Source organism: Aplidium turbinatum, chromosome 7 (assembly GCF_918807975.1).
Source record: "Aplidium turbinatum chromosome 7, kaAplTurb1.1, whole genome shotgun sequence".
In the NCBI taxonomy this organism is placed as follows: Eukaryota; Metazoa; Chordata; class Ascidiacea; order Aplousobranchia; family Polyclinidae; genus Aplidium; species Aplidium turbinatum.
In genome coordinates this window covers 20,414,544-20,442,377 of record NC_137478.1, presented here as the reverse complement: position 1 = coordinate 20,442,377, position 27,834 = coordinate 20,414,544, and the positions used below count along the sequence as shown (strand labels likewise).

General features: G+C 38.9%; 1 protein-coding gene across 1 annotated transcript; it reads right to left on the bottom strand.

The window, feature by feature from the left end:
- Positions 1 to 243: 243 nt before the first annotated feature.
- LOC145774871 (transcription factor RFX4-like) lies at positions 244 to 27,834 on the bottom strand. The gene is made up of 11 exons (XM_082586202.1): positions 27,616 to 27,834; positions 13,585 to 13,754; positions 11,869 to 12,092; positions 10,938 to 11,053; positions 9,554 to 9,714; positions 8,653 to 8,818; positions 7,910 to 8,112; positions 7,280 to 7,426; positions 6,915 to 7,100; positions 1,995 to 2,133; positions 244 to 1,169 (listed from the first exon to the last, which is right to left on the bottom strand). The coding sequence occupies exons 1-11, from the start codon at positions 27,674 to 27,676 to the stop codon at positions 730 to 732; spliced, it is 2,013 nt and encodes a 670-aa protein (XP_082442328.1). The 5' UTR covers positions 27,677 to 27,834; the 3' UTR covers positions 244 to 729.

Here is a 27,834-nt window from a genome sequence, read left to right as displayed (position 1 = left end):
AAAATAAAATTCCTTTTATCTGAAACGAAATATTTTAGTCTCTACTTTCAACAATCTCAGGAAAAACGGTAATATTTCTAGTGTAGCGTTTTGCGCCATGTTTTTCAAACTTTAGCCCTAAAACTTTTTCAAGCTTTGGTAAAATGTTTACAAGTTACAACCATTTCAAAATACAACAAAACTTTTCTTCGTATTGTGGCAATTACATTTTTAGTTCTTACATTGTTTTGCTTGGTTTATGGTTTTAATAGAATAAAGTTTTTTGACTAAATTTTCTATTACGCTAGGCTACTTTTCATTTTTTTTCAACATATAAGAATCGGTTTACTTTTTATTGACAATTGAGTTAGAGACTTGAAAGATGTCTGGCAACACTGCAGCTAACTCCTTCTCCCCAAGGTTTACTTAGAAATCCTAAACTATTAAATGTTTATTCCTAATCATTTAAACCTTCAACCAGTAATGTTCTACACTTTTTTCTTGAGCTGTCGTGCAATAACAATAACAGCCAAAGTGTTCTGTAGAACTTTCTGAGGTTTTCAAACTCTTTTAATTCAAAAGTATTAAAGCAAGCCCACTGAGACTTGTTTTCTTGCTTCATCGTATAGGACTGTAGGCTACAGATGGCAAACGGCAAAGTGATGTTCTATTGCTTGGTAGGTTATAGCTTTGTCGACTTTTAGAGTTCAAATTAATCGGTTGGAATTCAGCCAATGTTGATGAATTTCTTCATTTCCTAATTAGCATAGCGCTGTTTGGTTGTGAAGACTTTTCAGGAACGAGATAAAACGAACTTGAAACTTTGTTTCCAATCATTGATTCCACGACTGTGGTGAGTTCTCTATTTCCAGCTTTGTCTAAATTAAAGTTCTGTACACAGTTTTCGCCTATGCTTTGGGTCGCAAAACGAGAAGAATTTGTCCCAAGAGTTGCTTCAAAGTCGCTCCCTCCTTTTATATGATCCAGCAGCTTATTTGGCTCGGCACCTGTTGTTTCAGCGTGTCGCATTGGTTGGTTCGTGCTATCTGCCAACTGTGAGCGTATGCTTGAGGTCAGAAATGCAAATGGCAAAATCTTGGGTGACACCATTAATACCGGTTGTTTGACTATGTTGCCACTCAAACTTTGATTTGACGAGGAAACCCACAAGCGCTTGAAGTAAGATGAACCTGAACAAACACGATTTTAAAAATAATAAATGAATCATACTGAATGGCCGATTGCGCTTTTACATGTTAATCCAGATGTAGCCTACCGCCTGCACTCGAGTTTAAATTGAATTAATGACGTGCATACGTAGAACTTGTGAGTTAAATTTCTTTGCTTTCCCGTTTATTATTATCTTTTTTCACACGTTATCGTTTTAAGTCATAGGCTATAAACCTAACTTTGGTTAGCACTTTAGGCTGTAGCCTACAAACTACCCTCGCATAGTATAAAAAGCAGACTTTTTACAAATAAAAACACTGAGCAAGCCGACGGGTGTCTCGATTGATAACAATGCGACATGAAAATTTTTGACGTAATTTAAGTAAAACGTATGATATCTAGTAGCCTATCTGCAAATTACAATCAAAACTAAAAAAATAGTGCAGATAACAAGGAAATCAAAATAAACCATAAAACGTTTATAAGTAAATCAGGTATATAGACTATATCAGGTATCAGGTAAATCAGGTATATAGTCTTCGCTATATTTAATTAAGCTATTTTCTATATTATTGAGACACCGAAAGTGATACGCAAAGAGTGATCAGGTTGATATAAGATGTAAACATCAAACGTCTATCAAAATGTTAAGTTTCGTCAAATGTATGATTATTATTTAATCTGTTAAGACTTTGTTTTGATCATAGTTTATACTATGCTCTCTACTGGATATTCTATGCCGTGAAAAAAAGAGAAAAAAATAACGTATTAATTACAGTACAATACAGCATAAGTGTTCTGTTGTTTGACAAAGATTTGTTGCTTCTATTTCACCAGTACCCTACCTTTCTTTATGACAGTCCGAAGCCGCTCAAGTCTTCGCTTTCGTTCATTTTTCATTGAAATTAAGTGATTGATATAATCACCAAACAGTAGCGTGATGAGGTGAAATGTGCCCACTGACTCGCTCGATTTTAAAGTAATCTAAATCAAAAACATTGGGTCATCACGTGTATCAGATCACAAGTAATTTTTTATTAAAGTTCGGCTTGTTTTTCCTAACGAAAAATAGCACTAAAATGTTTATACTGTATTTAAACAACTTTTACAAACATCGCTATATTACTCAAACTTTCTTCGCTATAGCATTCAGGCTAAGACCTAAGTCCTAAAGGTTAAAGATTTTCCTTCAAGCATGCCATGATGATGATGATGACGTATGAGCGATCTTTCCAGGCTAGATTGGAGGGCAAGAAATCTTTAGCCACTCAGCAGTCTCGTTGTCCAGGACCTTCAGACCATGCGCACCGTGTGGAGGCCGGTGGGTTAGGCAGTGGTGGATGACATGGTCTGCGGTCTGTTCCGTGGCACCACACTCGCATTCTGATGAAGGAGCCAGGCCCCACTTGTGCATGTCCGAAGAAAAGCGGTCGACGCCAGTTCGCAAGCGGTTAAGCTTGACCCACGCAAGCCTTGCGAGGGACATCCCTGGTGGACGGGGATCGGCGTCGGGTATGAAGTCACGGAGCGTGAAGGTGTGATTTTGCCACTCCGTGTTCCACATGTGGTTCGTCCAGTGTGCCGCACTTAAACCAAGTTCTTCTGCGTTCTTATGTAGTTGTTGTGCGGCAGGCACAATGGGGCGTCTTGATTTCAGCCGCTGCTTTATAGGTGGTGGTCGCTTGAATGTTGCATGGAGGAGATGGTCGGGGTCCAAAGCGCGGCGAGCGAGAGAAATCGTGGCTCTTTTACGGCGTAGCTCAGCGGATTGGATGCCTGCTAGGATGGGTAGACAGTCCGTTGGAGTGGGACGCAGGCATCCAGTCACAGTACGCAGTGCGTCGTTGATGGCGGTATCAATCTGATGGGTGTGAGAACTACGACACCAGACCGGCGCGCAGTACTCAGCGGTGGAATGAACAAGGGCTAGGGTAACTGTACGAAGAGTTTTAGCACCAGCTCCCCAGCCGGAACCCGCCAATCGGCTCAAAAGTGCGACGCGTGTAGATAGTTTATTGCGCAGTGACTTCAAGTGCCGGCGGTACGTGAGTGACCTGTCCAGGGTTATGTCGAGGTATGTAGGTTCGGCACAGTAGGGCAGGCGTTCCCCATCAATGTTGATGTTTAACTCACGTTGTGCCTCCCGGTTGTTAAGGTGGAAGGCCGCCGACATTGTCTTTGACTTGCTGAGCTGTAGCTTCCATTTCTGGAGGTATGCTGATAGTGTTTGCATGTCTTGGCTGAGGTTCCTCTCCACTGACTGCCAGTTTCCCGCTGAGTGCAGGAGTGCCAGGTCGTCTGCGTAAGCATATTTCCTGGAGATGGTGGGGGGCAAGTCGTAGGTGTATATGTTGAACAGGAGAGAAGCGAAGACTGAGCCCTGTGGGACGCCGTTTTTAAGTCGGCGTAGTCTGCTTCGACGACCGCCACCGGTTGTGAAGGTAAAACTGCGGTTTCGCACAAGTTCCATCATCATATGGACCATGTGTCTGTCAGGGAGCAGACGGAGTAACTTACAGGTAAGGCTGCTGTGCCATACGGTACCATGGGCAGCCGTGAGATCAACAAACACGGCGCCAGCCTTCTTCTTAGCCGAGAAGCTGTCCTCAATGTCTTGGGTCATAAGTGTGACCTGATCTACGGTTGATCGTCCGTGTCGGAAACCAGCTTGTTCACGGGGGAGCTGCGGATCTATTATTGGTTCGACACGGGCATAGATGAGTCTCTCGAGGATCTTGAAGGGGATGCAGAGCAGTGAGATTAGACGATAGCTCTTCGAGTCCCCTGGGGGCATCTTCGGCTTAGGAACTGCAACCACAAGGGCTCTTCTCCAGATTCTGGGAATTCTCAGGTGGCGCAAACAGCAGGAAAGGAAGTCTTTTAACCAGGACTTTAAGGAGGCAGCAGCATGGAGTATCAACTCCGGGCATAGGTGGTCAGGGCCCTGGGCTTTACCTGGCTTTATGTGCTGGAAGGCGGCGGAAAATTCTTCCGGGGTGAACTCACCCGAGATGTTGTCCCCGTCTGGGGTTGTTACCCTCCAGAGGTCCGTCATTTCTTGCAAGACGGATCTATCTGATTCACGGTCTCTCGATTTGTATTTCCCGTTCTCTACAAGTTGTGAGGCGATGGAATTTGCTAAAACGGGACATTGTTGACGAGAGGAACGTGATCTGCCAGTTAGGTTGTTCAGTGTACTCCATGCTATGCGGCTGGAGTGCGTGAAGTCGATTGATTCAACGGCTTCTGTCCAGCGCTACTTCCTCTTTGAGTCCAGCCTTGCCAGCAGAGCTGTGGCTGAGCTGTTGGTGTCATTGCCTTGAGGGGCGTGGAGGAAGTCGTAGAGGCTTTCGCACTCCTTATCCCAGCACGGTATGTAGGTCTTTCGTCGGCCGCGGGGGATGGATTGTTTTGCCGCTGATGTTTTTGCATCACAAAAGTCCTGGTAGGCTTCTTCAACGTTGTTGGTGTGAGGGGATGGGAGATACTGTGTAGCTTCATTGGTGAGGAGGCTATAGTACTCCCAGTTAGCCATTCTGAAGTTCCATCGCTTAGCAAGCTTGCTCGGGACAGGCATTATGAGCGTTGGAGCCGTGATAATCGAGGGTCGATGTTGGGACCTGGGGAACTTCTCTAGCACACGTCTGTCCGGTTGGCAATTATCGGGGTCATCACTTGCGAAAGCCAGATCGGGGTTTGTACCAGCGTTCCAGCGTCCGGAGAAGAAGCTCGCTGCACCCTTGGGATCGTGCAGTAGGGTGAGGTTATTATTGGCTGACCATGAGGCCAGGCTTTCTCCGTCCATGTTGGTGGTGTTGTAGCCCCAGTCAACGTGGTGGTAATTAAAATCGCCAGCATGAAGGCGGGGTTGGGGGAACACTTAGATGGTTGTTGGTGTTAAGCGTGAGAGTGGTGGCTTATAGACATTGATGATGTGATAGCCTGATATGTCTATGCATGGCCACTCTATTTCCGATTGGGCACTGGACTGGTCTATTGGCGTCCAGCTCAGTTGCTCATAGACAAACGTGGAGAGACCGTGTTTCCTGCTGATGGTCGCCCCTGCGAGTGTGAAGTTGGGTAATATCAACTTATCCACAGATGTGCAGTGGGTCTCCTGGAGGTGAATAACGAGGGCCTGACGTTTTGTGGCCAGATACTCGATGATGCTGATCTTGCTGGCCGTAGTGCCCTCGGTGTTCAGCTGCAGTACGGTGGGTCGTCGGTACTTTTCGACAGAGGAGCTGCCGCGCCCTGAGAAGGGCGTTTCCCTATCTACCCTGCGCTGAACCTGGGCCTGGTTTGCTCGAGTGTGACAAGCTTCGCTTCGCGTATCTTTTTTTCTTGAAGATATGGTACTGACGGTAGGGACCATGAGAAGGTGCTTGTTCTTCCCCCCTGTCTGCCTTCCCCCAAGCATACCATGATAGCATCTTACAAACACACAAGCGTGCGTTGTTAATAAAAATCAATCTGACAAGAGCTTGAGAGTCGAGGATAGCCTGTAAAGTAGATACAAAGTTAAATCGTGCAGCTAATAATGTTCCTCAAAAAGACAGCAACAGAGCACTGTCAGTGTGTGTGTAAAATCAAGAGGAGAATAATTTGACTTCCAGCTTGCTTAATATTGCAGGGTAGGCTTGCTAGGTTATAGTAAAAAAATGAGTGAAAAAAAATTATCAAACTTTTTATCAAAATTATTAACTTTGTTTGAACGTATTGTACAATTACTGTAGACTCTCATCATTAGGCCACAATTATAGCAGAACGAAGTTGGTGATGAAAAAAAAAAACAATTGTGTAGAAACATTTCGGCTCGTTTTTGTCCCTGTCTTTTCTCGCTGCATTTCACTGTTTTCATATTGCTTTTTTGTGCATATTATGAAGTGGTGCATCCACGCACAGTGAATGTTGAACTGAAATTTGTGGTCTCAAAATTAGTTTTGTTTATTTTTAAATCCATCTCATTGGCCATGACGATTGAATTTTCATGAGTTGAAAAAGATGTTTATCGCTGAAGCAGTCTTATAACAAAAACTGTCAAAGATATCACCAACTTACTTTTATACAGGGTGCGTCAGAAAAACCTACCACATTTCAAACTAGGAAAAAGAAACAAAATTTATAAGCAATCAAAACATTTATTGTCTCATCTCAAAGTGAAAAGGTTACCATTTGATGTATTTCGCTCATTTCGCTCAAAAGCCTCAATGCCGAGGCGTGCTTGCGAGCTGAACGACTAAAAGATTGCTAAATTGACTCTTTTACAGCAAGGATGTTTGTTGTTCGAACACTTCTAGGCCTTCCGGGTGGCTTTCACTTTAGTGCTGAACCCGTAGCTTTGAAATTTTTGACCCAGAGCATTACAGATTTTCGATTGGGACCAGGATCGTTACGGCTTAGTTTGAAATGAGTCTTAAAAATTTCTTAATTTTCCCATTTCTAATGAAATCTTCCACAATAAATGCACGGTGTTCGCCAGTCCAGGCCATTTTACATACCGATACAAAATTTTAAAAATTTACACAAAAATTATTTACTTATAAAAACTAAAACCTGAAACACAACAGACTGCCGTCAGACTGCTACAGCTTTGGTATAGTAACAATTTGAAATGTGGTAGGTTTTCTGGCGCACCCTGTATTTCTCGCCAACGTGCGATCTACTGCCGAAGTATTGCATTAACAAAAGCCTAAGATTGATTTTAAAAAATATATAGAAGTATATTTTTTACAGTTTAGGTTGTTGGGGTCTCTTTTACTTACCTCAGTCAGTATCTTACTTCCGTACACGGACCACTTCATCATGAATAAACGTGTACGCTCAGTCACAGATTCAAAGTTCGTATTATTCAGAGCTTCCTCGGTTTCTATATGCTTCACCTCCAAGCCAGCATGTGCGTTCACAAGGGCCTCCAGTTCTTGTGCATACGCCTCGATATTGGCTTGTTGCTAAAATATAAGATTCTAATATTGTATCGTTTAAATACATAATATTTTCCCCAAGCCCAAGCAAAAGTTTTTTGAAAGAATTTGCTTTCGTGCAAAGTTCAAGCATTCATCTAAGAGGAAGTTATGGACAAAAAAACATTGCAAGAATAAGCTATCTGCAGTACAACCACAAACCTAACCTGTAAAAGTTGGCAAAAACGACTCATGTAATATTCAGCATGTTTTCGTTCATAAATGGTCTGTGCAGCATCAAGATGGTCACCTGCGGCAAACGCACATTGGTCGGCTATATCTTTGATGGCGATATTTTTCAAATCTGCCAAAAGCTGGAAGAAAATAAAAACAATTATCCAAACGGTCAAATGCTAAAATAAGATTTCCGTCTGGTCACCGCCTGCTTGAGTTTCGTAACATATGAAATAAATAACGACAATGCGCTGGAAACAAAATAACTCGGAAATTATTACACTCGTAGGCGCAAGCTAAAGCGTTATTTCTTAGCTCTGGCCTACAATCATTGAAGTTTTAAGTTACATAAATTTGTTTGTGAACATTTGATACATCGCCAAACTAAAGTCATCTCATGCGATATCACCACTACAATAGTAAAATGCATATTTGTGTACCGGTACTTAAGATAGTTTCAAGTTGCGGAAAAATCAACCATGCGTTATGATTTACCTCTCAGTGGTTCCCAAGTATTTTCTTGTAAAACTTTACTCAAGCTTTAAAGGCTAAATGGCTAAATTGTGGGAAATAACTATTGATACAAGTAGGCTAATTATAATTATTAATAGCGTAATAATTACCTGCGCTACAATGGCCGGGAAATTTAAAGTTTTTCTTGCTTCTTTTGCGACGTGGCAGAGTGTGGTGACTCTGCGGACGTGATCACTCCAGTGCTTTGCAGAAGCAATGCGGCTTTCAACCACATTCTCGTTCATGGTGAAAAGGAGATTTGGATTTTCTCCGATCCACATGGGCAGAGTTTTAGCAAATTTTCTGACAGACACTGAGAAAATCAAACGTTAAGATCGAAGTTTCAATCATGTTGTTAGTGTAACATTGTAACTAGTTAGAACACCTATAAGCGTTTATTGTATTGTTTTATCGCAAACAAAAGGACGGATTTGACCAACAAAATGTTTAACATTAGTCATTACCACCAGTTTTTATCTTCTAATTGATAATTAACCTTCGTCAGCAAATGTAACTATGCGAATGTAAAGAACGAAAAAATACATTTGCATGGATGGAATACCCTCTTTGAAAAGAACGCTACGCAAACTGGGCTGTGCTGAAACTCTTGACACGTTGAATGTTGAAAAAGTTTATAAGGAGCAACTGACATGTGCCACACTTTCATCTACGTTGCTGTTTGGAAATTCATTTTAGTCATTTTACATTTAAACTTTCTTACAACATTTCTTCAAGGCCATCCAACCTGAAAGCATCGTTAGCTTTTATCTATTAAAAATATAGCCCATGACCAAATTCTGTTTCAACATGAGGACTTGTAGCTGTGGCACTCAAGTAAAAATAGATTTCTCACCATTAAATTCGCTGGTCAATGTTGCTAAACAGTCTGGCAATAAGGCTGCAGTAGCCTCTTGAAACATAATGTCATCACAAATAGCAATGATGTCACACATGGATGACGTCTGCAACATGGTGCGACAATCTTCTGGAAGGTACTTCGTAAAATTTCGGATGTGATTCTGAGAGCATTTTATCGAATGAATGAAGTATCGACTTAAAATGATTTTTATCGTCTTTCATTTATTTATGTATTTAAATCGTCTTGCAATGCATAATTCTGCCGATTGATGAACTTCGAAAACATTTTTAGATTGGTAAAAAACAGTATGTACATTGTATAAGTCCCTGCCACTACTATCTCTAAATTATTACTGTGTAGCTTGCGAAATGGCCCGTTTCGGTGAGTCCGATTCCTATTCGGTGATTTTTTCAATTTTTTTTTTAAATTATCGGGTACCGTAGCCTAATTATCATTGCCGTTTTAGGGTTAGGGATAGGGGTTAGAGGTTAGGAACTCACCGAATTGGACTCACCGAATAGTAGCAGACCCGTAGCTTGAATCATTTGTACATAGGATTCTTGTGTAGCTTCCGAAATGTGACAAACATATTCTTTTTCGCATATTAAAGTTTGCATGCTGTTGAATTTCTATGATAGTATTGTCCAATGGTTGTGGTTACGCAAATAGTAGGCTACTCACTGTCGATTTCCTATGATGGCATGCAAGTGTGCGAAGGTGTAATTGAAGTTTACAGAAGTCTATTGGCAATGAAGCAATGCAAATTGGTTCATGGTATGGTAAAAAATGTCCAAAATTGAAAAAAAATATATAATCTATAGTGCTGATTTCTAGTAGGCCAGCAGACGTAAATTCAATAATGAGGTTTGCACTTCAAGCTAGAGCAATAACTGACCGACGTTTTTTCAAAATCCATGCTTATGATGTAGCCCAATAGCCTTCTGTTGTATGAACGATAAAAGTCAAGAAACGATGCCATTTGAAATCGACTCCATTCAGCCTTAATCCCGATATCATCTTCGCTTGGGTACGGAGGAAGTACCAATGCTATTGTGCCTGCAAGAAAGTCGATTACTGCGGGCTACATTTTTTCATTGTCGCAGGTGCTTGCCCTATGGCCAAGCGCAGAGTAAGAGTGTTGTTCTGATTGTAGAAAAACAAAAATTAGGATCATACAAATCATACCAAAGGGCAAGCTGCTCTAGTTTGGCAAGATGCTTAATGGATTTTGATATAACGATTTAATCAGACAAGAAATCTAATTAAGAAAACATCGAAGAAGACAACTTAAATTTGTTGGACAAGCACTTCGAAAAAGAGAATTGATACACCTCTCAGAGACAAGATCGAAATCGTGCCTCGCTGAAAAAGAAACAAACCAAAAACAACATCAGCTCTCAGCTCTTAATTCAACTGGCACAAGAGACCAAGAAACCAGAAAACTTTTTGTAGCTTACAATGGGTAGTCGATGGTTGGAATCAAGCCCGGCAGAGAAAAAAGAACATTATTTGTTAGCCTACTCGTATCGCCTACTGATAAATGTCGCAAGTTCAAGATGTAATTTGCAATTTAGTGGTTTATGAAATCGCAACAATATCGCAGTGATCACGATCAACAGCTGATTTATGGAAAAAGGATTTTTTTTTCGACAAAACATAGCAAAAATGTTAAAACTTCTGAAAAGAGCTTTCAGTCTCCATAACACCAAACAAAAGATTTAGGCAGGCCCCTTTGAGGGTAATACACCTTCCTTCTTTCTAGCAATGCCTATTTCAAAACAAACTACTAAAGCCCACACTTTCTCTGCAAAGCTGATTCTGTTCAATAAATCTAACTATATGTTTGCGTGGCTGGGTGTTGAGATTGTCTGCACGACGCTCCAAAGGACGCCGGTTTGACACCTTTTCTTTGCACCAGCCAATAGAATTATACGAAAATTTTAACAAAAATATGTTGAATCACTAATTCACTATACATAGTTCGTAAATCAAGTATATATTTTTTCGATGAAGCTGAAAAAGAAACTGCAGCTTTCATATTTACTGCTTAAACAAGAATGTAGATTGTAGAATAAATACAAAAAAAAAATCAACTGGAAATTAGTACATGCTTTATTACAGTATATTACATGTAGATTAATCTATTTTCAATAAAAAATCCACTTTGGCAAAACTCTAGATAGACTTTAATTCTCCTGTTTCCAGGCGAAAGTCTACTTATAATAGTCACTCACAGATATTCTATGTTTAAACATCAAAAACACAAACTGTCATACTACCCGTCGGTTTGAAGTTTGTGGACCTATTGCAATGGACATAGCTGCTCTGATTTATTTGATTGCTCGTACCGTCAATGGTCACGTGGGCCCCAACGTCACGACGACGAATTTGACTTCTATAGTTGAAACAGCAGAATAAAGCATAATCAACACCAAACGTTTGACAGTGAAAACTGAAGAGACAAAATCTTTATGAAGTTAGGTTAGAAGAAGTTTTTAAATTCTTCTTTACGTCCTTGAAATGATTGACTGTGACAGAGTAACTTGTTTTTTTTTGTGTAAAGTCTATGTTTTTTCTGTAACGCTGCTATTTGGAGGAAAGTATAGCCTATTATTTTTACATTGATGGCCAGATATGTAAATGTAAAAAGTCATCAAACACAAAAAATGAGTAGCAGTAAAATGAACGTATGAGACTTTACGAATTACAACGAAAGAAAGCAACCAACCGATAAACAAAAAATAGCTCAAAGTCAAAGTGACTGGCAAGATTTTGTTTATAGTCTACTACATAGGATCCGTTGTGAAACAATATGCCCCCGATACCTCATTTAGTCATTTGGTTAAGCGTCTTACTTTGCGAACGAAGTTGATTTTGTTGAAACCACAAAATCAAGGACAGCTCTCCGTTCAGCGGCACCTAATGAATGGAAAATTTCACATACAAAACACTTCAACAATAGCAAAAGTGTAAAACTTTACTCTGTCAAACTTAGAGAGCGGGCCTATGCTAGTGATTAACACCTCTACAAGCATGAGAAACTGCCAGGATTAAGCTCTCAAAGAAGATTTTTCAGTCCCAAGATAAAAATTCTCTCAATCAAGTCATCTCAAACAAGGGTGAAATTCAACGATTCTGTTAGTAACCGTATGGTTCGAGAAATACTTGCAAAGATTAAGAAAATTTAATCTGCAAAACAAAGTTTCTTACTGTGAGTTTGTTCTTGTTAAAGTTATCCGTTTCGTAGCGTATCGAAGTTTCTCCGCGTAAATCGAAGAAAGTTTAACACTAAGACCAGCATAGTGGTATCTGGAATGTCCTCGAACACCGAGTCGCCTTGTGGCGAGATTAGGAAAGCAAGCTCGAACAACTTTCCCAAACACAGCTTGATTAAAAGGTTTTATATTCTTGCTATAGCAGTAAGTCACATATTCCTGCAAAGCATTGTAATTTAAGAAAAACTCAAGAAAAAAAATCGGTAATGAATATAATTCAAAATAATAAAATTAAAAAAGTTAGGTTTATTTTAAGGTACCCGGACATTTTGCCGAAAGACATTTTGCCAAAAGGACTAATTGCCGAAAGGATTAAATGCCGATTGGACAAATTGCCAAAATTATACAAATGTAAAGCGGTGTCACAAATGTTGCAGCGGTGACAACAAGGGCAAGATTGGGCTGGGCAAAGTTCAGGGAATGTGGGGAAATGTTGTATGGCAGAAAATTTTCACTAAAGATGAAATGAAAAGTATATCGGAGCTGTGTGCGGCCTGCAATGCTATATGGTAGTGAGACATGGGTATTGAGAGAGAGTGAACTGGCAATCCTGAGAAGAACGGAAAGGTCAATGGTGAGAGCAATGTGTGGGGTGAAAACGAGAAGGGAAAAAAGGACTGAAGAATTGTTGGATATGCTAGAGATGAGAGAGACCATAGACCAACTGGCAAGGGCAAATGGAGTAAGATTGTATGGACATGTGATAAGGAGGGAGGAAGGAAGTTTTCTTAGAAAGGCACTAGATCTAAAGGTGGATGGGAAGAGGAAACGCGGTCGTCCAAGAAGAACGTGGAAACAACAAGTGAAGGATGAGTTTAAAAAAGTCGGACTGAAGGAGGAAGATGCAAGGGACAGGGTGAAATAGAGAAAAGGGATTAAGACAATTGCTGCGCGGAAACAATCGGCCACCCCTACTAGTGGGGAACAAACCGACGATGGATTATGATGATGATGATGATGTATTATATGTATTATCATAACCTAATAACACATAAATATCATTCACAAACAGATTTCACTCAGAAATTGTGTGCGGCAGCGCGTAAGTATCCGAAAGAAGTGTTATATGTATCGGTATTCTCCACAATGTGTTTTAGTCTATCGTTCACAACCTTATATTTTTTATTTGGTAGCGCCAATTGAACGCCAGCTGATAACTGCTCCAGGATTAGTTCGTGGTGCGATTCTTCCTTCATCAACTTTACTTTCAGTCGACGTATCGATTACTGATTTCCAAAAACTGTGGAGACTGTATATAAAGTAATTTTTAGTCAAACAACAGTAGCAAAGTAATTCTATTTCAAAGCCACTGCTTGCATAGTAACGAGACTTGGTGTCGCTTCAAAGTAATTTTTAGGCAAACAATAGTATCAAAGTAATTCTATTTTAAAGGCACTGCTTGCATAGTAACAAGACTTTGTGTCACTTCACAGTATTTTTTTCCAAATTGTTACGGCAATTAGCCTAGTCCTTTCGGCAATTAGTCTATTCGGCAATTAGTCCTTTCGGCAATTTGTCCATTCGGTAAAATGTCCTTCGGCAAAATGTCTTTCGGCAAAATGGGTTTCGGCAAAATGTCCGCGCACGTATTTTAAGTTGTCTATTTTTTAAATTATAATGCAACTTTAGAAGCACATTACCATTACAGTACCTCGAACATGACGCTTCTTGGAACACTTGTCAGCACATTTTCGACAAAGTTTTCTTTTAACCAGTCTGTGGTAATTGTGGCCTGTTTGCTGCAAGGTATCGGATATCTTACATTAATTCCTAGATTCCTCGGTGGTGGGGGTGAATTTTGAAGATTGGAAACGAGCAGTCCTATTAACAAAAAATCAGTGGGTAATAAAATACATTTATGTGATAAGCTGGATAAAAGATCTAAGGCTCTGTGAACAGGATGCCAGTGGATAGCCTATTTTGTAAATATTCAAGCACGGGCAGCACATGACAAAGCGGCAGGCCTTTATAGTCATCTAGCGACTGGTTAAAAAGTTGGCAATTGAAAAGTAGGCTTATATTTTTAAGAGGAAAAGAAACCGTAAACTGCTAAAGAGGATGAAACAAAAATGGCCCTAACAATGAAAATGATTTCTCATTTCACACGTGAAACTAGTGAACCAATACAACAATAATTCACGAGATGTCGGTCAGGAAACTAAAAGTTAAATGGACAGACCACATAAAAAGTTCACGTAGCCTATTGTCGAATTCAATTTACCATAAGAAAACATCAGTTCAGTTTAGTTTGTTTTTATTTTTGACCATAAAAACAAAAAACAGTAGGCTACAGTATATGCAAAAACAGAGAGAGGCATAGAAAAACAATATTAAACATTGTTGTCAGATGAGGAATTTTGTCTCTAATTTGGGGAAATTTCGTTTCGGAAATCTAAAAAGGCATTGAGAACTGCCACAGAAGTAGATAATTTTTTTTCTTCTTTTTTTAGAGATCACCCACTCAATCTGGCATAACCGGAAAGTTGGTGAAAAATTGCTGGTGAAAAAAGTTGCCTTTGAAGAATCTTTTTGACGGCCTTGGGGAAATTCTTCCGTGGGTGTCTGGCAACACTGCTGTAAAGACCAGAAATAGCCAAATCCCAACAGGTGCGGTGACAATAGAAAAATATAACGACGAAGCTTTGTTTTTGATGTTTACTATTTGAATTTAGCTTGAAACATTTTGTCAAAGTAGCCTAATGATTCTTAACTTTTGATAGTAAATAGCTTCTCTAGTAGATTTGTATAGCAGTTTCATACGTTCAGCTCGTATTTTGACGTTAGTTTTTAAAAAAAAGGTAACTTCGTATTGGTGAACTGTGTTGTACCCACTGATATATCAGACCACGATCAACAGTTTGCTTACTGTTTTTGTAATTAGACAAATTGCTGTGTGTTGAAAGCGTGTCAAAAAAATAGTGGTAAGAATTAAGGCATGATGAGATAACATTATACCTGCAATTAATCCATACTTTTTGGTGGAAAAATAAAAACAGCCGGAGGAACGGTGTTGAATCGATCAGCTTCTACACCAAGGTTGCCATCAGTGACGATCGGTGAGGGAAAGCAAGGAAAGCAGTGCTTACCTTAGCAAAAATTATGCAAAATATAATGACTGAATTCTAGGTTTAACTTATTATTTTTATCACGTCTATTTTAACTTGAAAATTACTGTATTCGTGACTAGAATTACTCGTAACGCTTGTGAGTAGTCAAGTCCTCACCAAACCGCATGTCTTGCCTATAAATTCCAATTGACGCAAACGCTTCTGTCAGAAACAATCACTGAGGCTCCAGGTAAGCAACTATCAAACTTGCTTTCCCAGATTCAAAAATGTCAAAAAACACCTTCGTTTTAACCAATCCTCACCCGTTTTGCAAAACGTCAGCAGCTGCTTAGCCAATCAGATGTGTTATGGTTATGGTAGGTTAGTTGTGCTTTCCCAGTGATGTCAATGCGTACATTCGCTAGAGCGACTAGACTAACTCGTCAGAATGGTATCTCGTCACGGTAAACGCACAGCATCATAATGCCAAAAAGCTTGTTGCTGTTTTTTGATGTCTCCTCGCCATGTACTTTAGCCTACTGTACTAGCTTTCATAGTCATGCCTTTGCCTTTTTTACAGCGTTGATATAACGTTACTTCGCCAATGAACGTTCAGGTGCGGATGCAATATTTAGTTTGTTAAGCTTCTATACGCAGGAGGCAAACTTATCCAGCTTTTTGTACAAATTGCTTGCGGTTGTAATGTTTAGGCCTAAGTGTTAGTTTTTGTAGTGTAGGCTTAACTGAATATCTGAGAATGAACATTCATGACGAATTAAACATTTAGACAACTATTATTCCATGTCTAACACAGGATTTTGGTCCTGCAACGTTAAAATTAAGATTGTTCATGACTTCTGAACATTAAATGGATGTATGATCACGACATAGGCGAACACAATTTATTTTTGATTTGTTTTGGAAATGCTCTCAGAGCGCACCAAATTGGAAGTGTTTTTCAAAAATTTCTGGGGGAGGCCCCCCAGACCCCCGCTGGAAGTGTTGTCTTCGGCAACACGCCTTCGGGCTTCGCCCGACGGTTACGCCCTTCGTGCCTACTACCTTGCTGCAGCATATTTCCAAGTTGCTTTCCCAACGGTTTAAGCCACCGAACGTCACTGGTTGCCATATTGGCGATTTATCGGCAAATTCTAGAAATCTGGCGATTTCCAAAGGCGTTTGGCTACACATTTGTGGTTTGGTGATTTGGCTGTCTTTTGGCTATTTTAAGAACCAATTTGGCTTAACTAATTGTGTTTGGCCATTTCCCAACATATGTTACTTTCAGCACAAAACTTAGAAAAAAGTCTTCGGCAAAACTCTCTGTCTCATTATTGTGGATTGGCTTTGGCACTATATTAATCTTGGATAGGCAATCAGCTAGAATTGAGGACGGACTTGCTGGTCATGACTCATGAGTAAAAGTACTATACCAAGTAAACGTTTTGGCTGCAGCTGTGACAGGTTCAGTTTGGCAGTTGAATCCTGCTCAGAATTTTTTTACAGGAAAGCAGGCACTCTCGTTAAACCAGTTGAAACTTGTAGCTCCTGCGAGCTTTACATACGTCGTTTTTTACGTTTTCTGACGTCACTCATTAGTGGTTCTGCAATCAGTGTACCCTGCAGGCTCATAATTCATGACTGCGGTTCTCACGGCATCTTTGCTTTCTCTCACAACTCTTAGAATTCAAACTCCACAGAGTGCTTGGCCGCACTCTTGCAATTGCGTTACATAGGCCTATACTGTGTGCATAGTTTTGCGTCCCCCTATACGTTGTTAGTTTGTTACGTGCCGTCTATAAAGTATAATAATTAATCAATGTGTCGTGACCAAGCGTTTTTAATCAAGACGAGTTTCTTAAGCTGGAGTGTCCAGCGTTTAGTTTCAGACGTTTCACAATAATTCAACTCACTATATATTAGTATGGATCGACACATACCAGAGAGTATACTTCAGCGTGTCTACAGTAGATGGCAGTATAGACCGTCAGTACATTAGTATACCAGCATGCTTTAGTATAAGTATCAGTTAAGTTTGATTTCTATCAGAGTTCTGTAGTTCTGTTTTACATTCTATTAATGGTTTAATTTGGGCGTCAGACCGGTCATTTCTTATGTTCTGATGGTGTCAATTCTTTTCCTTACTGCAATGAACTGCTGCGCAAGAGTATAGACATTATTCTCAGGTCATTCCCACCACTTTCGTGCTAAGGATGTTGCTGTACTAACTACAGCTCTGTATGGACGGATTACTGTGCAGCTACACTTGTCAGCAATGTCGTTTCTACCTATTTCTAGACCCCTGCTATATTACCGCAGGTGATAGTTTTTTTTGCATTGATGGTCGGAAATAAAAAATATAAAAAGCAATAGGCCTAATACAGTCTAGCAGCTTAGGATTGAGAATTTTAGGCTGCCAGACTGCAGTATTATTGTGTATTGTAATTTTTATTATGTATTGCTTTCTTTTTATTGTGTACTGTAATTACAGTACCGCTACATCAAGATTATGTCATGTCAAACTTATATACGTACAACTGTGTAAAACGTTTGTTTGACTCATAGAGTTAAGCAATGTTTTTGAAAATCATTATGAAGGTCATCATAGCGGTTCACTAATTAATGACATGGTTCAAATGACTCGATCTGTATACCACCAGCTCGAATGATGCTCGGTCATAATAACTTTTCACCTGAATGAAACAGTAGTGTGATACCTTCAGCCTAAATGACACGTGTCTTAGTTAGTTCTTCTAAGTTAAATAACGAATGTTTACCTAGCCAGCTAAACACTCATTGTCCAGTGTCCACCATATAGTGTAGTCATATTAGGGTTTGACCCGGAAAAAATTCGTAACTTAACAAATTTGGTACCAAAAGAAGCGAAATTTTATGTAGATCATCATATCCAAAATCCTCTTCAATCGGCCTTGAGAAAATGGAATGGGGGGCATTTGAAATTTGCGTCTAGCGCCCCCTAACGGAAATGAACTATAATCATCTTTTCTAATACTACCATACTGATTTCTGATTTGTTTTTTCAAATATCGCAATCTGTAGCTTTGTGAGAACATTTTGGTAAAAAAATTCTGGATGTGACGTCAGGATGACGTCACAAAAATAATTGGAATATCGTAATTACTTTTCAATACTAGGGGATGAATGGAATGCCAGAATACTCCCAGTAAAGCCACTTTTTCTTTTCGTTTTTACTTTGTTGAATACAATAAGTTTAATGGGGAGTGATGGGTTACTTAAAACACATGTTGCGCCATCTAGTGCATAAAATGTAAATGTTGACAATCGAGAATTTCCAGTGAATGCAATCGTTGGTTTGTGCATATTGTTTTGTGTTCACTTACTTGAGTAAACCTTTCAGAGCATTTAGAAAATCAATGAAAATTTGTAATACTTGCAGTAGCAATGGCGTCATAATGCACTGGTTAAAAGGAATGTTTTATGGACGATCACGAATATCACTGTTATGAGGTAAATAGTAAAATTCAATATCAATCTTTGCAAATACTTATGAACAATAATCTACATGTCAAACCAAACATATCATATCAGTAGAAGGCGTTTGAAATTAATTAAAATTGTTTTAAAAGTTTTGTTTCCATGATTTCTTTTCCTGACTTGTCAATCGCTTTTTTTTGCAACTAACACTGCAAAAAAGCTAGATTTTGAATAATTTTGACCAAATCTGAATCTGATATTTATTTTTCAACATCAAATATGTTTCTATCCGCTTCCTCGTTACTTCCAACGCTGTTTTCGTCTGACGAAACTTCGCCTTTGCCATAATTTTCACAATCCACTCCATTGCAATTACCACACGCAGAAACACATGGTAGCCCGTGCTGCCTGCAGCTGCAAACGTTGGTACTGCAAGGACTTTTCTTAGCGACGTTACAGTTACATCGTACAAAGCGAAGAATGTTATCAGGAGCCGCACTCAAATCTGTCAGAATAGGATCGTAACTCCCATAGGATAATTTCCAGCCCCAATCGAGCAGATTTAGTCGCTCATCAGTGTTTTCCATTCAATCATCTGCAGATGGATTCGAAGAAAATGATACTTTGCAGCATTTTTGGTTGGAGCGAGAGACTGTGGCTTGATTGTCGTTTTAGATGTTGCTGCTGCCTTCATAAACTGATGGTAGCGCAAATCTTCCATCGCCCAGTTTTCTTTCCCACCATAGCTATAAAAATAAAAATTGTATATTAAAACTGAGCACACTTCTTAAATTTTTATTGATGATTTGGTGGTAGGAACTTGACATTATCGTTATAATACTAATGTAACTTTTTAAGTTACCTAAACATTAACAATTTAAGTCCTTTTTGTTCTACTTCCTCTGCAGTGGCTGTTTCGTCTTCGAATACTTTAGCAGTTTCTTGGAACACCTCCCTTGTCCCAAACTTCTTCAGGGTACTAGTTTTTCCTGACATAAAAGATTATAGATATAAGTAGCCTGTGCAATTTAGGGTGTTTCATTTTTTCACCATTTTTGAAATTCAATATGCCTGGGGTCCCATCTGGTGGTATTTGGGGAAAAAAGTTTACACCCCAATTTTTTTTTCAATTGTGACGTCATATTGAGGTGGTCCACGAGGTTTGAAATTTTTGGGCCTCAAAAGCTCGAAATTTGGCCGTATCTCCGGAACCACTCTTCATAGATCGACAAAATTAGTATCAAAATGCGCAGAAGGGTCGGTTTTCTATACCTGATGTAGATAATATTAAGGTCTATGTGCTTCAGAAAAAAAGTTATTTCAAAAAATCTGATTTTCGGTCTATTTTCTCCTGATGAACAGAGATCAGGTGATCAAAATAAGAAGTTTTTCTGTATTTTTTTCATCTTGGAAGCTGCTATTGCGTAATAATAATCGTTGTTCGTTTTGCAAGAGATTAAATGGTAATTTGAAGGTATTACTATTATAATAATAATGTAACCGTTGAGGAAGAGGTAGGCTGCTCACCTGCTTTAGATTAAGTGTCATTATGGCATTAAAGTCAGATATTAGTAAGTCGATGCAAAATTTCAAGGAATTGAAGAGAAATGTGCTTCCCCTTAATTTAGATATAGTCAGTCACTATTTTTACTTCAGGAAGAAAGTAGCCGAAACTAATCTTAAGTTTTTGAAGAAAATACCCCATTTCAAAGATTGAAAGATGAACTGCTGAAAGATGTAGTTGGCATATGGAACAAAGCTGGTCTTCCAGTGCTTAGCAAACAGAGAAACCTAGCACTTCTGGTTTACAATCTGCCAAAGCATCGGCACAACTATGTTTGAAACAGAGAAAAGGAAATGAAGTAGTTAGATGTCTAAGCAGTAGCGAAAGCGACTCTGATGGTGATATGAATTGGGAAGATGATAAGGAATACGAGCCTCTGAAACTAGCTGTTTGGGGGAAAGTGTACAAGAAAGTACATTCTTTTTCCATAAATTGATAGAAGTTGTGTACTTGCTGATCGTAGGATAACTTCGGTACGCCAGCAGTCAGATCTTATGAGGTAGGTTCTTGGAAATGATCAAGTAGCTGCAATGCTGCATCACCTTCGACAGTATATCGCCAACGACAAAAAACGAGAGAAAAACCTCTGATGGAAAGTGAGAACCTTCTCAACTCAGCTTCTGCCATGCAGTTATGTTATGATGGGCGCGTTGTCAATAAAATAGATCGATGCGTTTTCTTGGGTCAACTTGTTGATGATAATGGCATGAAGCACGAAAGTGTGCTTGCTGTTAAATCTTTTCCCAAAAGTGTGTCGGTCACTGCAGAACTGATTTTTGGCACCTTCATCCAGGAGGCTTGCAGAGTTCACCTATCCCAAGTATATTCAGTCATGGCTGATACGACTGCTCTCAACATAGGAAAAAAGTCCGGAGTCAATACTCGACTGGTCAATTATTTTAATGATGAAGTTGGTCATGATATTCATACCCTTTAATGCATGTTCCACATAAACGAAATATATCTTTCCCATGTCATTTCTTTTGTGGACCGCGCCAAGAAGGGTCCTGGAGCAATGCAAGATGGGGCTTTGCCCAGATAAGCAAGACTAAACAAGCATAGTACTGAAACCTTAACACCAACTATTACTACGCAATAACAGCTTCCAAGAGTAGAAAAACACAGAAAAACTTTTATCTTAATCACCTGATCTTTGTTCATCTGGAGAAAATAGACCGAAAATCAGATTTTTTGAAATAACTTTTTTTCTGAAGCACATAGACCTTAATATTCTCTACATCAGGTATAGAAAACCGACCCTTCTGCGCATTTTGATACTAATTTTGTCGATCTATGATGAGCGGTTCCGGAGATACGGCCAAATTTCGAGATTTTGAGGCCCAAAAATTTCAAACCTCATGGACCACCTCAATATGACGTCATAATTGAAAAAAAATTGGGGTGTAAACTTTTTTCCCCAAATACCACCAGATGGGACCCCAGGCATTTTGAATTTCAAAAATGGTGAAAAAATGAAACACCCTACTGTGCATAGCTTAACCGAAAAATTAGTAAAAAACAAAGGCAATTCCGAATATGTTCACCGTGTACAATTATATTAAAAAGAATACGATAAGGCTTATCTAAATACAATATTTCGTAAAGTAACATTTACATCATTCAAGCAAGTAAAACCAAGTTTATCATGAAAGTTCCTAGTTGCCAAAAAAAAATTATAGGTTACCTTGTCCAAGCACACGTAGTATCGCAACCCGACCAAGCATGGATGAACAAAATATGACTTGTAATGACATTTCCAGTTGATTTGACCAAATCTTCAATTTTCCAGATTTCTTTGTCACCTTTGTTGCTAGCATCAGAAAACATTAAGAGATGCATACCATTTTTCCAGTGAAACATCAACAACACTAGAATATCAGTGTCAGCCGCTACTACAACCACATCTTTGTTGTTATCTTCTGCATACTCCAATGCTGCTGAAACGATTTGAGTGTCCGCATCTCCCAAACTGTTTCGAATATCATGACCTTCTCTTTGCAGCTCGTCTGATAGGAAAGATATGAACTGTGATTTATTCTGCTCGTTCTTCAAAAATATTTCTTGGTTGAATGTTGGGATCATTTTTAAGTTATCCAAACTTACAAAGGCACTCATTTTTCTTGTTCTTCGTTTGTGTTCATGATCTTTTACGTAGGGACCATTATCATATCCATCAAAAACCATACACCATATTTCTTGTTTACATACTTTGTATATCGATATAAAATTGACCGATATGGACGATTTTTGAGCCACTTTACTTTATGCAGCAGAGCACCTCCATCCAGTATATGAAATGATTGATCCCATATGTAGGTGGAGGATGTGATATCTTTCTTCAAAGCCTGTCCCAGTTTTGCTTTGCTTGATTTTCGCATCATCGAATTCTGAAACAGCGAGGTAGGAACGGCTGTCACCTCATACTGGAAATAGCTTTGTACATCCTCTTCTCTCTCAATCAACACAAGCAACCTGGAAAATAGAAGCAATGGGTCGACATGCACTTTCTCCTTGTCGATTCTTACACCAATCTCTAGTGCTTCCAGCGTCTTGATCTGATCTCTCTTTTTAATTTTTGCTTCTGAATACGAAACACCGTCTAGTTGATGCTGGATTGCTTCACCAACACTTTCTGCATCATCACAATTGATTCTATCTCCTTCTGTTGCTGTAACTCCTGTTGCAATATTTCTTAGTACAGGCTCACTTTCATAGAACGCTGAACGCTTATTGAAAGCCATAAGGGTTATGGCTTTCAATCCAAGATCGAATCTTCACCAAATCATCATTGTCTCGCTTCATACGGCTTGTTCCTAATTCTGCATGTTGATTGCTTGTTTTATGTGTGTTCCCAGTTAGTGTTGACATAGCGTCATGTATTGAAGCGCAAACATGCATCGTGTGTACCCAAGTCAGCATTACATTTTCTGTCATCCTCTTCCACGGGTAAAGCCACCACGTGTCTTCAGTGAGCGCATCAACACCTGTTCAATCGACAGATCAGTCCGAATTCCTTTCCAAAATTGAGCGCTTCGTCGGACAACATGATATCCGTTGAGCGTGAACTGTTCATGCAAATCTGGGAATGTTGATGGGAGGTCATTCATCATTTGCAGATAAAGTCTGGCACTCTGTGCGTAGTTGATATGACCTGTTGCAGCAAATAAATTCAACATTTGTACAGTAGCAGCTAGATGATTTTGCCAGTTACCAGTCCTTTTCCGCAGCAATGAATAATTTAACGGTGTTGATACAGCGGATATATTGTACCCAAAGCTTGGCTGTACGGGAAAGAGCACCAAGTCTACTCATTATCTGTTCCATAGCACTGTTTAACTTCTCCAATACTTCACAGTTGTTGATTTCCTCAGGTGGGATCTCATCATTGATAAGATTGTGGTAGATGGCCTTCAGTTTTTTTAAATCGTCTTTCGATATGATTTCTTCTTGTAGGAGTCTGCCAATGATTGTTAATCGAAGAGCACTTTGTAAGAGAAAATGGCCTCTTGCTGCTCTCGCTATCGCCTTGCCTGAAATCATGTGTTGAACCGCATTTTCACCATGAACCACTTGCAAGCATTCTACAATACCGGATCCTTTCATTGTATTACCGATGCTTCCTAAGTAACTTATCAAAGTGTGGAACCCTCCAAGACGGCAAAGAATCTTCAGGAACTTTTCTGTTATTATTTCTACTGCTTTCAACCACAACGGCTGGTCGAAGGTGATGCATGGTGTTCCCGTGTTGGCTTTCCTCGACTGGTCAATCACAAATGATAATTTTGAGTAAATACAGCTGTGATCGTTTGGATTTAAATGGATAATAGGTAGAAGGGTAACGTCACACTTTCCTGGGTAGGTACCTTTGCGATACGTCTGCATAAATCCCGACCAGTTTGGTCTGGTAACATCAGAAAAAGTAAACGACATTTCCCAAAGAAGGTCAATGTTCTTTTCTAGAGTTATACATAAGTGAAACTTACGTTCTCTGATAGCACAGAATATTGAAAAGTAATTACGATATTCCAATTATTCTTGTGACGTCATCCTGACGTCACATCCAGAATTTTTTACCAAAATGTTCTCACAAAGCTACAGATTGCGATATTTGAAAAAACAAATCAGAAATCAGTATGGAAGTATTAGAAAAGATGATTATAGTTCATTTCCGTTAGGGGGCGCTAGACGCAAATTTCAAATGCCTCCCATTCCATTTTCTCAAGGCCGATTGAAGAGGATTTTGGATATTATGATCTACATAAAATTTCGCTTCTTTTGGTACCAAATTTGTTAAGTTACGAATTTTTTCCGGTTTGGCCCTTTTTTGAGCTTAGATGACTACACTAATAGGATACTTACATGGGCCTTCAGACATACTTAATAAAATAAGTTGACCCGCAAGTGGAAAAGCTTTCTGATTCCTGTCATGACATATGTTAATTTGACATACTAATGATTGTTAATATGACTTTATTCTTATAAATGGTGTCTTCTTGTGAAAATGTTTGAATAAACCAATTACTTTACAATGCTCTAAAATTCTTGTAGTATTATGCGTTTTAAAACTGAGCTACTTTTTTCTGTATTTGATCATTTTTTGATCAAAGTTTGGCTATAGAATTTTTTTGGACCTGGCAGCCTTGTTCTACATAAGGCAGCAAGCCGAAAGAGCGAGGAAGGTCAGCATTTTAAGGTAATCGGGGTTTTAATCACTATACATTAGGGTGGGCCGTTTTTGACTTTTTTTCGAAACTCAAAAACGTCTAGTCATAAAAAGTGGCACATGCATGAAAAAATTACGTGTGCAAAATTTTGTCAGTTTGGGATTGCATCTTCTGCCCCCGCAGGGGGGTCAAACTTTCAATTTTTTGAAAAAAAAAGGGAAAATTTCACTTTCCGTTTTAACATAATTTTTTGTATAATTTTTCTACTGGCTAGTTATAAATTGTAAGTGGGATGTACCCAGTACTTTCCTATGTAAAGGCATGTTCGAAGCTTAAGGTTTACTGCCCCCGCATCGACGACCAAAATGCTGAGTTTTCACAATTTGAAATGCCATTTTGTCATTGCTCAATAAACAAACTTGTCGTAAAAGGGCGAGATGGTGTTAACGCTGTACGCTCATTTATGTTCTGTCCATTAACTTTGCAGGATGATACGAACTGACAAACTATAAGACGTAGTCTTGCTTAAACTAAAAGCAATAGTAGCCTACGTTTGATCAGTTGCAGTTATAAAACGCAACCTATAATTTACTTCAGAATAAAAGCAATATGATCTGCAGGTTCAGTAAATGGAATGTAGCCTACTATACAGTTCCACGTGAATTGTTATCATGATTTTGTTTACACAAATTTGTCTTTTACAAACATTTACAAATGTTTTCAGGATGGGCATAAAACGCATTCCTCTATATTACTTTTTTGAGGATATTGGGGGTTTATTCGATAGCTCCTGAGCAGAGTGTAGAATTTTAAAGAAATGTTTTTGGCCATTAGTGAAATTGCTTTCCTTTATAATGGCAAACCATACTGGAATATAAACATTCATAATATAGTCCACACGTTCCACCAATACAGCTGACGCGTTAGATGCAACATATAAATGTAGAATTCTATTGGCAGTGTTCAACCACCTTGAGTGGTTCATCATGCCTGGACTCTTATATGCGAAATGAATTGATATATCTCCAATTTTCACTGCTCTGTGCATGTGTAGAAGATATTTTTGGTCAGTGCTGAGGTCATTTTCATCTATTTCAATCTCTGGTGCAGGAACTGCTTTATATTTTACAACATCTAGTTGTGTGACAGTGGCTAGCTGCTTTATAATGATTAATGAGCCCAGTGAAGCTATCAGGTCTGCTAATATTGCCATATCTTTTATAAGATGCCTAAGAGGCAATTCATTAGTATGGAGTAGGCATTGAAGTGGCTTTTGGAAATGATCTTCCAGGAGCTTTATCACGACGCCTTTTTGACCTGTGTTTATTGCGGTTCCATCGCATCCAATTGCTATTACATTATTGTAGCTAATTTTATTGGATCCAAGATATTCAAGAATCCCGGTAGCTATTGACACATTAGATCAGTTGGCTGCAGTAAAATGACCAATGAAATGATAACTTGGCTCCTCAAGTAAAGTAATGTGTTCTTCAACTGCGAAATGTTTTCGAAGTCGCCCAGCAATTTCATTTTGTTTAATGGTTTAATCTTTTCGGCCATCTAAATATATGCTTTGCAAATTTATGCACATGATAGGCCTACTTTCCATTTGAGTTGTAAACCTCATCCTTTTTCTCGCTCTTCTCACTTTGCTTTTATCTATGACTGATAACCTTGCTTTTTCTGGGGTTTTTCGAGGCAAAACTGGGTTGATATTCAAAATCTTCGCAGCGTTCTTCATTGGATGACAAAGTTTCTGAGCTTGAATAAGTTAAAGGTGTTTTAACTAAAGCGCTACTTGTGCCTGCTCCTGGGTCTTCACGTAAAGAACGAAATTGTTCTGATCTTGCGAATCTCCTCGGAAAACGTTTAAAATTAGATTTTATGGCCGATTTATCATGTTCATCAATCACCATTATGCGAGTTGTTCTTTGATCAAGAAGGAACTGTTGTTCTGTAACAGGGACACGATTTTCCTGCGGACAAGTACATTGTAGAAAATTGGAACACTTAGGCTACAACAGCCGATTTCAAATATTTTTACTTTACAGATTCTTTCATTTGGTCCAAATGTTACTGAAATTTAAGCCCACCTCTAGAATTTGACTTTAAAGGTTAGGCTATTCATTTTTTTTTGTAACTCTTTATCATAAATATGTACTGATGTTCGTACCTCATTCGTATCATCCTGCAAAGTTAGTGGACAGAACATAAATGAACGTACAGCGTTAACACCATTTCACCCTTTTGCGACAAGTTTGTTTATTGAGCAATGACAAAATAGCCTCTCAAATTGGTGAAAATTCAGCATTTTGGTCGTCGATGCGGGGACAGTAAACCTTAAGCTTCGAACATGCTTTTACATAGGAAAGTTCTGAGTACATCCCACTTACAATTTATAACTAGCCAGTAGAAAAATTATAAAAAAAATTATGTTAAAACGGAAAGTGAAATTTCCCCTTTTTTTTCAAAAAATTGAAAGTTTGACCCACCTGCGGGAGCAGAAGATGCACCCCCAAACTGATGAAATTTTTCACACGTAATTTTTTCATGCATGTGCCACTTTTTATGACTAGCCGTTTTTGAATTTCGAAAAAAAGTCAAAAACGGCCCACCCTATTATACATTTCTTTTGGCCCCCATAAAGTTTAAGATTTTTTAGTCTAGAAAAAAACAAAAATTAGTTTGAGTTTAGGGTACGACAGGCTAAGTCAGTGTTTGTTACCCAACATTTTTAATAATATAACTTATACAGTACTTTGTACGCCGGGCAACGCCTTTTTGGTCATTCAGCGGAGGCCTAGTTATTAATCTAGAAAAGTGTATTCATGTAGCCTAAGACTTATTTTTATTAGAAGACTGTAAATCTACTTAGCCTTAGGCTTCATTAAGTCTAGTCATGAGTGTAGCAAACCTAAACTGAAACAAGATACCAAGAGCACATTTCTTACCGACTGTGTTTCCAAGGTCGTCGATGACTGCTATTTCATTATTTCCGGCTTGCACCTCCATGTATAAACAAGTAGTGTGTTTAAAATTTCAAGCTTTTTGTATTATTTGATAGCCTCATTCAAGTTTTAGCATTTGGCAGCCTGGTTACCCAGAAACATAACCTCACAGACTAACGTCTAACTTGTTGGTTACCAATACAAAAATGACTTAAAATCTAA

Excerpts from the sequence above, each read along its gene's own strand:
- LOC145774871 (XM_082586202.1), bottom strand. The coding sequence starts at position 27,676 with ATGGAGGTGCAAGCCGGAAATAATGAAATAGCAGTCATCGACGACCTT. Across the intron at positions 8,819-9,553 it reads TGGATTTTGAAAAAACGTCG|AATCACATCCGAAATTTTAC; the intron begins GTCAGTTATTGC and ends AAATGCTCTCAG. Across the intron at positions 1,170-1,994 it reads TCGGACTGTCATAAAGAAAG|GTTCATCTTACTTCAAGCGC; the intron begins GTAGGGTACTGG and ends GTGTTTGTTCAG.